The sequence below is a fragment of the Chelonoidis abingdonii genome, chromosome 19 (assembly GCF_003597395.2).
Source record: "Chelonoidis abingdonii isolate Lonesome George chromosome 19, CheloAbing_2.0, whole genome shotgun sequence".
In the NCBI taxonomy this organism is placed as follows: Eukaryota; Metazoa; Chordata; order Testudines; family Testudinidae; genus Chelonoidis; species Chelonoidis abingdonii.
Genome location: NC_133787.1, coordinates 10,691,777 through 10,704,156, shown reverse-complemented (window position 1 = coordinate 10,704,156; position 12,380 = coordinate 10,691,777). Strand labels below are relative to the sequence as shown.

General features: G+C 45.4%; 1 protein-coding gene across 1 annotated transcript in view; it reads right to left on the bottom strand.

Annotated features, from left to right (window-relative positions):
- Positions 1 to 11,537, bottom strand: part of SLC12A4 (solute carrier family 12 member 4) — a 104,504-nt gene extending 92,967 nt beyond the window's left edge. Inside the window, exon 1 of the mRNA XM_032773514.2 lies at positions 10,927 to 11,537. Within this exon, the coding sequence (XP_032629405.1) occupies positions 10,927 to 11,002 (76 nt within the window). The 5' untranslated portion in view covers positions 11,003 to 11,537. The remainder of the gene's footprint in view (positions 1 to 10,926) is intronic.
- Positions 11,538 to 12,380: the final 843 nt, after the last annotated feature.

The following is a 12,380-nucleotide window of genomic DNA, read 5'->3' as shown; positions in this document are numbered from 1 at the left end:
GTATATTTAATAGTTTTTGAACCAATACAATTGAAAAATTGTAAGTAAAGAACAAATACCAATGATCCATATCTGTAGCAGGAACAGATATAAAACTGTCTGCACTCAGACAGCAAAATTAATTCCGACTATAACTGCATATAGGGTAAATGCTATTTATATAAATAGCACCCTAAATTCTCATGCTGCATGACAGATGCATAACACTACCATTCCAAAAAACACATACACCTCTACCTTGATATAACGTGACCCGATATAACACGAATTTGGATATAATGCGGTAAAGCAGCGCTCCGGGTGGGGCGGGGCTGCGCGTTCCAGCGGATCAAAGCAAGTTCAATATAACGTGGTTTCACTTATAACGTGGTAAGATATTCTGGCTCCCGAGGACAGCATTATATCAGAGTAGAGGTGTATGTTGATTTTTTTTCCTTCTCTTTAAGGCAGCAAAAAGAAAAAAAGGTGATCTTCATTCCTCAAGGAATACACAGTAATCTCAGTGTGGTTCTGACCCTGCAAACACTTGTGAATAAAGTTAAGCATGTGTAGAACTACACTACTCATGTAAGTAACATTACAGAGGTGGAAAATGCCTTGCAGGATGAGGCCCTTAAAACTGGATGTTGCTCAGGGTGGAAATGATTTTCAATGCATCTTTTACAAGGTTGAGTTTATTAATATTTAATAAATGCTATTTTATTAGAATGGCTTTGAGAAACTGTCTTTTTAAGAGTTTGCACCCAAATTTAACCACTTAACCTAAAAAAAATCAGACCTATACCATAGCTAAGTGCCAAGTTTCAATATATTTTCTCCCTTACGGGAGAGTAAGTACAACTTTTAAACTAGGAGATGTGGCCTGCATTGTGCAGGAGGTCAGACTAGACGATCATAATGGTCCCTTCTGATCTTAAAGTCTATGAGTCTATGATTCTATGATTCAACATAATCCACCACTTCCTACATCAGTGGTTCCTAAACTTGTTCCGCCCCTTGTGCCAGGAAAGCCCCTGGTGGGCCGGGCCAATTTGTTTACCTGCCGCATCCGCAGGTTTGGCCGATCATGGCTCCCAGTGGCCGCGATTCACCACTCCAGGCCAATGGGAGCTGCTGGGAGTGGCTCAGGCCAAGAGACGTACTGGCTGCTGTTTCCAGAAGCTCCCATTGGCCTGGAGCAGTGAACCTTGACCACTGGGAGCTGCGATCAGCCGAACCTGCGGACGCGGCAGGTACACAAACCGTCCTGGCCCGCCAGAGGCTTTCCCTGCACAAGCGAAGAGACAAGTTTGGGAACCACTGTCCTACATCATTTGCTGTCCCCATGATTTTTAGTGGAACTGTTTTCAGTGCCATCTATCCTATCAAACACACCTCAGGGAAGTTCTTCCCAGGCATCTGAAATTAGCTGCTTGAGCTGCAGGCTATGTAACTGTATTTGACCATGGAAAATGGTAAATCACTGCAGCTGCCATCCTTGATTGTTTACACAATGATCATCACAAAATTAAGGATCTGATACTGCTCCCATTGAAGTCAATGGGAGTTTTGTTATTAACTTTCATGGGAACAGATTCAAACCCCTAGCCAGTAACTTGGCAGTACAGCAGCATATGGGTGGCGTTTCAGTCAAGACACAGATCTACCTGGGGGATTATACTTTTTAAAAAAACAAGCATTCCGGTATTTACTTGTTTATTCCCTATAGCAAATAGTGCTTGTCCTTTTTCACTAATATTTTAACAGAAATGAGTCAGACAGGGAAAACCTGACAAGAACAGCAGCAGCAGACCCATGCCTCCTGAAAAGACAGGTTGTCACATCATTGGCTTGCAGTTTCTTCTATGATATGCAAAACACAACCCTGAAACTTATCAAATATCTCACATTCTTAAAAGGAAAGTCTTGATGCCTGAGGTTTTTGAATAGATAGACTAAATGCTTTAATATCCTTAAAACCAATATCAAAATAAACTCTAAATAAAGTTAAAATGGTACAGTTTAGATTTAAATAATAGATTATATCCTGCCAGTACTTCATGGGCCTAAAGTGGCTCTACTGCACATGGGGATTAGACTATAAGGGGCCCTTGCAACAACAACACCTATGTGCTACGGAGAACAGCAACAGCTCTGAGACACATCCCTGGTCATTTCCCATGAGTCAGTGGATCCACCACTATGATTTTCCATCGCAGGACATTTCTTCCTCCCAGAACCCTTCCACATCACCCATAGATTCATCCTGTGTGTTGTGGGTCAGAATTTGATTTGACCTCTTTGCGGGAAAAAAGAAAAGAACAAGTAAATGCATCCACTGAAGAGAAGTGTGGTAACGCTCCTCACGTAGGGCTGCAAGGCCCAGCAGGGTGTCACAAGTGAAATTTCCTTATTAGGTAAGTTTGTATTTATTCACATCTAAAAATCATGCCAACAATCTAAAAACACTTTGTGATCCCGAATCAGGCCAGAGATTGGACTTGAGAAATTGTCACTAAAAAGCAAAAACTTTAGGCTTCTACTTCAGATAAACAGTTGTAGAAGGAGGTCCCTTCCGCACCCAGGGAGGCAAAACAATAGTTATTAAAGATGCTACCATTTACCAAAGCTGGGAGAACCTGGAAAAAGATACTCAAAAAGGTGTGTAGGGGGGACAGGACACCTCCTGCTCATTTCCCTCTAACCATGAGTCATCAACAGTGGACACATCTGCAGGAAATTCACATTACAATTCTGCAAAAGTTTGCATGTCAGCTGCAACTGTGGACATTCTGCTTTTGTTTTGTGAGATGTACTGCAAAGCATGTCAAGGCTTAGATGCTATCAACCACAAGAGGGCATTATAGTATCGTGCAGTAGGGAGCTTTTTCAAGATACAGTTTTATCCCAAATTAACTTCTAAGAAAATATTTTTCTTTGAGTGAGGGTCCCTCCTGTGTTCCACTGAGGGTTACACGTGTGCACCACGTGCCCGGAGCAGAAGCATTTGAAAGTAGTGTCCGTTGGTCGACACATGCCTCCTGATTCACCTTGTGCTTCTGTCCAAGGCAATAAAGTGGGGGGGTAGATTGACTACATCTCCAGTTCCTTCTCACTGCCGCATGGTCCGTATCAAAACTCTCAGTGTTCTCGTCTCTGACACACATCTTAAAAAGGATAATTGTACATAGTTTAGAAGTATTATTTTTACTCTTAGTTCTAATAGTTAATAGTTTTAGTGTTTGTTTTAGAGACACTTTGGGGTTTTCATACTTACCGTCATACGGGTACCGGACTAGGTACAGGCCTCCAGGATGCAAACTCTGCGTCTCCTGCCCATGATCCTTCTTGGTCAGCGACAACCACCAACACTGCCTCCACTTCCTGCAGGAAGCTCATATCATGGCTAAATGCAGTATTTGCTGGTCCTTCCTCAGCTGCATCCAAGAAAGCTGGGCTTTGTTGCAAGGATAGGTTCCTGAGTTAGTGTTTTTGTTCAGTGATGTGTGGTTGCTGATGAGTATTTGCTTCAGGTTGCAGGGTGTGTGTCCTCGCTTACAGAAACCCAGGAACCTATCCTTGCAGCAAAGCCCGATGCCAACTCTGTCCACATATCTATTCAAGTGACATCATCATAGGACCTAATCACATCAGCCATACCATCAGGGGCCCATTCAGCTACACTCACCACCTGATATATGCCATCATTGCAGCAATGCTCCTCTGCCATGTATACTGGCCAAACTGGACAGTCTCTACAAAAGAAGTAATGACACAATCTGACATCAGGAATCATAACACTCAAAAACCAGTAGGAGAACACTTTAACCTGTCTGTCCTTCAATGACAGACTGCAGGTGCAATTTGCAACAGAAAAGCTTCCAAAACAGACTCCAACGAGAAACTGCTGAGCTGAATTGATATGCAAACTATACAATCAATTAGGCTTAAAAGGGACTGAGAATCGGGTGAGCATTACAAACATTGAATCTATCTGCCCTTGTAAGTATTCCTCACACTTCTTATCCAAACGTCGTCTGGGCTATCTGATTATCTACTACATATAGTTTTTTCCTACTTAATTGTTCTTCAGAGTTGTAAGACAACTCTCACCTTTTCATGCTCTCTGTATGTGTATATATATCTTCCTACTGTATTTTCCACTGCATGCATCTGATGAAGTGGTCTGTAGCCCATGAAAGCTTATGCTCAAATAAATGTGTTAGTCTCTAAGGTGCCACAAGTACTCCTGATTTTTTTGCGGTTACAGACTAACACAGCTGCTCCTCTAAAACTTAACTTTAAACATTTAATCTTGCCTGGCCCATTGTTTCAAATAGTTCTCTAAGCTCCCAACACTCCCCAAGATTTACATTAGTCACACCTCTCCTCAGAGGCATTACACACAACCTCACAATAATACATAAACATTTGCATTTTTAATGCAATGAACTCCTGAAATACTTAAATGTAATAAGGTTTAACCTAATTCAATAATTCAATATTGCAGGAAATTGCCATTCCTGTCACATCCTGTACTCCTCCCACAAGTGGAAGTCAGATACACCAACTGCAGTACAGGTTTCAGAGTGGTAGCCGTGTTAGTCTGTTATCAGCAAAAAGAATGAGGAGTACTTGGATTTCCACTTCATACAGCTAAATTCAGGGCCTTGTATGGTGACAGGTTTCAGAGTGGTAGCCATGTTAGTCTGTATCAGCAAAAAAACGAGGACTGCATGCATAAAATTAAGTGGGCTGTAGCCCACGAAAGCTTGTGCCCAAATAAATTTGTTAGTCTCTAAGGTGCCACAAGTACTCCTGTTCTTTTAGCTGAACTACAGTTACTTCATGTGACCGGTTCAGCTCTGTGTAGCTGTAGCTTTTAGGGCTGGTCTGTAGCATCACCAGTTACTCAGATGAGGAAGCTGATCATGGTATTTATTTCAGTGGCCCTGCACCCAGTTGTTTGAAAACCGATAATACTTGCACAAAGGAAGTGGTGTCCTTCAGAGTCACATCAATATTTTGTTTGTAGCTTATCAGTGTGGATATCACACATGTGACACCATGAGCTAGCTGGCTGAAACACGTTTTGAAAAGGTTGCAGGCTCTCTTATTTGCAAAACTGAATTAAAGTACTTGACAGTTGATCAGTAAATCAGCTCAATCTTTACACACAAGTTTATGTAGCAGTCAGGATCGATATTTCCCCAACACAGACATTCCTGCAGCTCAGTCTTTGTATTTACATATCTCCATAAGGGAGTTGATAAGGCATATTACTAGGCCATTATCCCACCTGATGGCCTTTTACTGACTGTCTAGCACCACTTCCCTCACCCCCACTCACTGTGGTGGAATGTGCTAATTCTAGATGCTGCGAAGCACAGTCCACTCACAGCCAAATACCAAACACAAACGTTTTTACCAATTGGTGCAGGCTATAGCCATCCATTGTCTGCATGCACTATTCTCCCATTCGGTAAGGAAAACTTAAAGAGCAATTATTTCCTGCTTGGGATGCCTTAGGGGGTCTACACTGCACCCATGGGAGGCCCATGCCAGCTGACTTGGACTTAAGCTAATGTAGGGTTACCATACATCTTGATTTTCCTGGACATGACCTCATTTCTGGTCCACCCATCTCTGTCCGGGAGGATGTTTTAAATATTAACAATGGTCCAGGATTTTTCTCCCAACATGGGGGGTCCCAATAGCTGGAGCTGAGCCTCTCCAGCTTCCCTCTTTCCCTCCAGCTCCCCCCCACCTCCAGTAGTGTCCTCTTTTTGAGAACCTGAAGTATGGTAACCCTAGGCTAAGGATCTGTTTGACTGAGATGTAGGGTTTGGGCTCTGACTCCGGGTCACTCCCACCTCGCAGGGTCCAAGAGCCCAGGCTCCAGCCCAAATGCAAATGTCTACACCTCAGTTAAAAAGCCCCTTAGGCTGAGCCCTGAGAGCAGGTGGCATGGGCCAGCTACGGATGTCTATTTGCAGTGTAGACATACCCTCAGAGCGCAGTACTGAGTTTCTTCCTCTGAGCTGCCCTGGGAAATGGGAGCAGCGGGCATTTGAACCTCACAGGATCAGGCCAACTGTGAGTTTTCTGCCTGAGGTCATAACCATATCCAGTGGTGCTCTGCTTTTCAATTACACAACCAATGAGATTTTTTTTTCTGCTCTGGTTGAAATTTGTATCTGTGCATGATTTGAAAGTATGCAGGTAAATGACCCAACTGCACTTTATCCAGAAGCTAGATACTATGCAGATAGGCAGCTGCAAGGTCTGCCAGTGTGACTTTCTTCTCCAATGATTTTGCATTTTGTTCCTTAAGCATCATGACGTTGTATTTTAATTTCATGGAACCAGGTAACTTGATGTCTTCCTAGCTGGCACTTGTTATTTTCACCAGTATTTTTTTACTAGGCCTTTGAGACAAGTTATTTGTAATTATTCCATTACCTCATTTCACTGATCTATCTCTACTGCCTACCTTGAGATCTTGGTTTGTACACTCCACATAAGAAAAAAAAAACACCCCCATCCACAAGGGCAGTAGCCTATGGGTCAGTTCTCACAGGAAGTTTCAAGACAAGATGCATTTTTTAAAACAGGAGCCCATTTATTATGGACATGTTTTCTAGCAAGTGTGAGGTTTGCTTTGGAGAAAAAAAGCCCATACAAACTCACCTTTTTACACATTGCTAATGTCAAGACTACAAGTAAATAAAAAATAGAGGATATGCAAAAAGCAAACTGCCAACATGTGTGTGCAAACGCCAGCTAAATTTCACAGCACTCTTCTAAACACTGATTTCCATGAAGTGATGGCCAGCAGAGGGTGCTCTGGTTCTACATGGTGCTATGGGGAAGCAAATTTAAGCAACTGATCTGGAAATGGAAACTTCACCCCCTTCCCTCCTCCCCCGTTTTTTTTTGGTTTTTGGGTTGTTGTTTTTTTAATAGTGCTGTTTCACATTATAGCAGCGGTTTGCAAACTTTTTGAGCTGAGCGCCCCCTCCCCCAACCTTTGAGTTACGATTCTTGGTTGCATCCCCCAAACCTAGACAAAAATAGACTTATGCAAAAGTATGCTGGATAGCCTGCTCATAAACCTACCAGAGAACTTAACACGACTGTAATTAAAATAACCTACTCCTGGAAGTTTCAAATACACTGATACTTACCCCAGTGCACAGCCAAGGCTTCCTCAGCAGTCGGCTGCTTCTACCATGCGGCCAGGCTGCACCAATACAGGCAAGGCCAATACCTGCCCCTCTGCCCTTCCCCCCTTGGGTTTTCAGGGTGGGGGGAGGCACATGTGAGAGTCTCTAGGGGTAGAGCCACTTGGGTTGCCAATTCTGGTTGGACCTATTCCTGGAGGTTTCATCACATGTCATAATATTTAATTTAATATTTAATTTCTGGAGATTCCCAGACAATCCTGGAGAGTTGGCAACCCCAAGAGCCAACGCTGGGGGCAGAAGTTGCTGGAAGTGGGAATTGGTGCAGCCACAGCAGATGTTGACACTGACCCATGGGCTGGGTGACCTGCTGAGGTGAGGCAGGGGGTGAAGGTGATGGTCCCTCTCCTCCTTGGGGATTGTCCCAGGCTCCGCTGTATGCGGCTGGCACAAGCCCACCCTCTCAAACATTCCTCCATGCCCCCTGGCAGGGCACGCCCCACTGTTTGAAAACCTCTGCACTATAGGTCGTCTTTCCAGGCAGAAGTGAAAAGAGAAAACTTGGTGAGTTCAAAAGATTAAAATCAGAGCTGCCATGAAACTTTCATACCAAACACCAGAATCAAAATAGCCTGACTTCTGCTTTCGTTACAGACACAAAACTCAGGCTAGGGTTGTCCAAAATGTTTACATCTATTTCAATAGGCCTGGGATGCATTTCAAATAAACCTAAACTAAGTTTCAAAACTAGTAACTAATGAATGTGGAAACAGTGTTATTTACAGATAGTGACTTTCCATTCAGTTTAAAGGAGTTTCTTTCTAAATAGTATTTGTTATTCATGGTAGCACTCGCTATGCACTAGGCAGTTTCCAAATGCTAAAAGGACAGCTGTTGTGTAACCCACACACCTCCTGGGTGTGGTGTTTTGTCCCATCTAGCATCAAGACAGACAGACAGACAGACAGATAGATATTCATGAATTTTCTCTGCAGCCTTAGCTAATAGGCAGTTGGCTTTTAGCTCATGCAGTAGAGGCTCATGCACTAAGCTCCAGAAGTCCCAGGTTTGATCTTGTCTGCTGACAACTGGGGTCATTGCATTGAAGAGCTTACTCTAAGGAAAAAGTATGTGCTAATGTAAACCTTGAGCAACCACAGGAACTTTGGGACAGACTGAGTAAGAGTAGCAGGGATGGTGAGTCATTAAAGACCAATAATTTTTGCTTCAGGTATCCGGGGAAGAAAAATTAACAACACTACCATCAATCATTTGCCACTTGGAGCCACATGTCAGAGGCCTTGAGTACATAAAAAACAGAGATGGAAAAGGCGTATTAAGCTCAATTGGTCTCTCTCAGATGCGCAGAATGGTTTTCTCCAGCTTTATACTCTAGAACAGCAGTTCTCAAACTTCATTGCACCATGACCTTCTTCTGACAACAAAGATTACTACATGACTTGGGCAGGGGGTGGGGAGACAGAGCCCCAGCCTCACCGCCCCAGGCTAAAGCATTCAGGCTTCAGCTTCAGTCCTGGGTCCTAGCAAGTGTAATGCTGGCCTGGTGACCCCATTAAAATGGAATCATGACCCACTTTGGGGTCCCAACCCACAGTTTGAGAACTGCTGTGGCAGAGTTTTATCCAGTCTTTTTTTAATGATAAATAAATAGCACACCACCCCTAATCCTGATTATAATGGTTGCAAGAGCTGCAGCTCATCTTTGGTACAAAACAAGCTAGTGGTCAATTTTTTCAATTAAGATTCATAGAACAAGGCATTTGCCCCCCCTGGAAAATATTCTTATAGCTGTTTTTTCAATACTCTGTCACTGACTTCCTTGAAATGGAGAGTTTCAATAAGTCCAGTTATACCAATTTGTGGAACAGTGCATTTTACATTCTTCTATGCTTGCCCACACAATTCGCTATGAGTGATACTGTGGTCATGGATTCACTGCGACAACTCTAGGCCAGCCCTGCTCAGCCCCAGTTACTCAGGGTGGTCAGAAACCTTCCCAACCAACAGCCACAGCAACAAGCTGCAGTAGCAGCTGTGGTCTTAGGCCCACTTCCCTCTACTCTCATTCATCTAATCTCTTCTTCAGAGCCCCCCGATCTCACTGTGGTGGCTACCCTGGAGCTGTGCTCAGTGTCCAGACGATGCTGAGGCCCCCAGTGCAGTCTGTCTGCACCAATGGTTCTCAACCTATTTATCATTGGGTTACCAGCTCTGCAGGTTGGGAACCATGGTGCCCCTCCCCCTCGCACCCCGCCCCCCCCAGACTCCCATACTCAGCACCTCCCGCCACAGTGGAGCCCTGGGCAGCGGACCAGGTGACAGGAACCCCAGACTCCACCATGCAGGGCTGGGCAGCAGCCCCGATCCTGGACCTGGCCATGCAGGGCCAGATGGCAGGGCAGATGGGCGTCAGCCTGGACTCCGACACCATCAGGCAGCCCCCGAATCCTGCTAGGCTGGTCGACAGCCCCCGGACTCTGAGGAGCTGGCCAGCAGTTCCGGTTCCCCATCATGCAGGCTGGACGCTGACCCCACTGGGCAGCCGGGAACCCAGACCCCACCGGACGCTGCAGCTGTGTGCTAATTGAGCCACATGCGACCTGCGGGTTGAGAACCGCTGCTCTACACCCTGCCCTTCCCCCTGCAGCAGAGTTGGGCCTAATCTACTATTCTCAGGGCCTTTTGCAGCCCTGAACATTGCCTGTGTTTGGCTAGATGACACCACCCAGACCGATATTTTTAATAAGATGTTCTATTTATCTTTTCATCACATATTTTGCCTCTAATGTTCAATTTATCAGTGGCACAGAGAAGTCAGCACCTAAATACAAAATAATGTGATTAAAGAAAGACAGTAAACACCAAATATCTGGTAGAGTGGTGGAAACCGATTCATGTCTTGCTTAGGTGTCACTGGGCCAAGTTTTATTTCTGAGGATGGCAATGCATTCTGAATAGAGTGCTGCAGGGGGGACACACATACACAAGTGGAAGGAATATTACATGTGAGAGGGGGAGAAAAAACGAGGGAATACCACTAAGTATTTTATACTTTCCAAGTTTTATATAAATGAACGGGCACAATAACAATTTTACACTTGGAGAAAATGGCAGACTAATGAGGTGATTTGCTCACAGCCCCATAAAGTCAATTACAGAGCTGGAATCAGAACACAGGAGTTTGCTCCGCTCCGTTCTTTTAATCATTTCAGTATTATGCTCTCCAAGAACATCTGATCATGCAAGCTAGTTAGCATCAGGATAGCCAGAATTATTTTAACCCAGTGTTATAGTTTCCAATTATACATCTATGCTCGAGGCCAACATTTGACAAAACAGTTCCTAGAAATATGACTCAAAATGTTCTAATTTACTCCACATGGCTAGGCTTAAAAATACAGTATCTAAGAGCAGGGTTCAGCATATAGTCAATACATTCTGATAAAGCTGAACGCTGCAGGGGGAGAAAAAGCCAACCCCACCCAAAGTCTAGCATAAGTATAGTGAATGGCTCTTCCTGAAAGGAGGTAAAAAACTAACTGAAGAAAAATCAATTGCTTTTATTAGCTTTGACCATGTAAAAGACTAATATACATTTTTAATTGCAGTTTTAAACCCAAGGATTGAGGGGAGAACAGGGAACGAGAGCTACCCAGCAACATGCAGAGCAAGCAAAGGATCCAAGCAACATAGATTTTGAACCTGGATAGTCATTTCTAAAAGCCGGTCAGAGACTACTCACTGCATGTGGTGCCTCCACAACTCTGGAGCTTAGCTCTGACCAGGCCCCACTCTCCTCTGGCAGGGTCTCTACCCATCTCACCCAAGGTCCCTCTCACTCACAGAGCTGCAACTTCCTCTTTGCGGTTTGGTCCTCCACCCAGACCACTAAGGTCCTCCCCTTCCAGGGAAATCGGAGTCGGATCAGTTATCTGGCTGGCATCTCCATGCCCTGCACCACTTCCCAGTGGCTGGTCGGGGAACCCAGGCCTGCCCTCTACACTGGGCTCCAGCCCAGGGACCCTCTAACAAGCAGCCAAGGTCTGTACAGTCCTTGCTGCTGTTTCCATGGGCTTCTTCCTGTTTATCTGGCTTCCCCCTTTCTGGGTTTGTGAGCCTGAGCTCCCTCCTCCCAAAGAGTGACTGTAGACCAGTGCCAGATTAACAAATTTGCCTCCCCTAGACCCTCAAAAAATTGCTACCCCCACCCCCGTCCTGCACCAGCTCACCTCCGCTCCCCCGTGGCAAGCCTGGGAGTGAAAGGGGAGAAGGGGAGTTGTGGCACGCTAGGGGGATGGTGGAGGTGAAGTGATGGTGAGCTGGGGTGGGGAGCGGTTCCCAGCCCCCCCAGTTTACTCCCCGTGTCCGTGGGCCCCAGCTTACCTCTGCTCCACCTCCTGCGAGGGCCGCTACTCGCTTCTTCCTCCCTCCCTCCTTCCCAGCGCTTTCGTGCACCAAGCCTGGGAAGGAAGTGGAAGGAGGGAAGTGCGCCACGCCTGGGGGAGGAGGAGGGCCAGGGATTTGGGGAAGGGGCAGAGTTGGGGAGGGGGCATGAGCAAATTTGCCGGCCCTGCAAATTTGCCACCCTAGGCCTAGGCCTTGTTGGCCTAGGCGATAATACGCTGCTGCTGTAGACTATTTCCTTATAGACCCCTTGCTGCCCATAGCTCCCACGCTTATATAGGCACCTCCTGTTGTTACCAGATTTGCCTGTTATTTTGGGGTACCCTCATTTATTAGAGTTACTCTTCTGGGGTGAGCTCTGTAATTCTATCAATGTACTGCTTGTGTCACGTGTGTTTTCATACAGAGCTCTACTTCTCCCTGCTGCAAGTCCCCTCCCAATGGAGCTATCCTGCAGGACCTAGGTTCCCAAGGGCTGGGTTCCTCCAGCCCCAGAATCAGATGAACACACACACACACACACACACACACACTTTCTCTCTCTCTAACTGAGTAAGTCTGAGTGGACCTGGTCAATCAGCACTCTCAAGCCGACCCCCCTGTATGGCTCTGGACTCAGCAGACTGGGTCAAGCAGCACTTTCAAGCTGCCACTTTTATATGCCACAAGTACCACACCCGAATAGAGTAAACCCGAGCAGGCTAGGTCGAACAGCAGTTTCAGGCTGTCACCCTTATATGCCCCATGACTCAGCAGACTGGGTCAAGCAGCACTTTCAAGCTGCCACTCTTA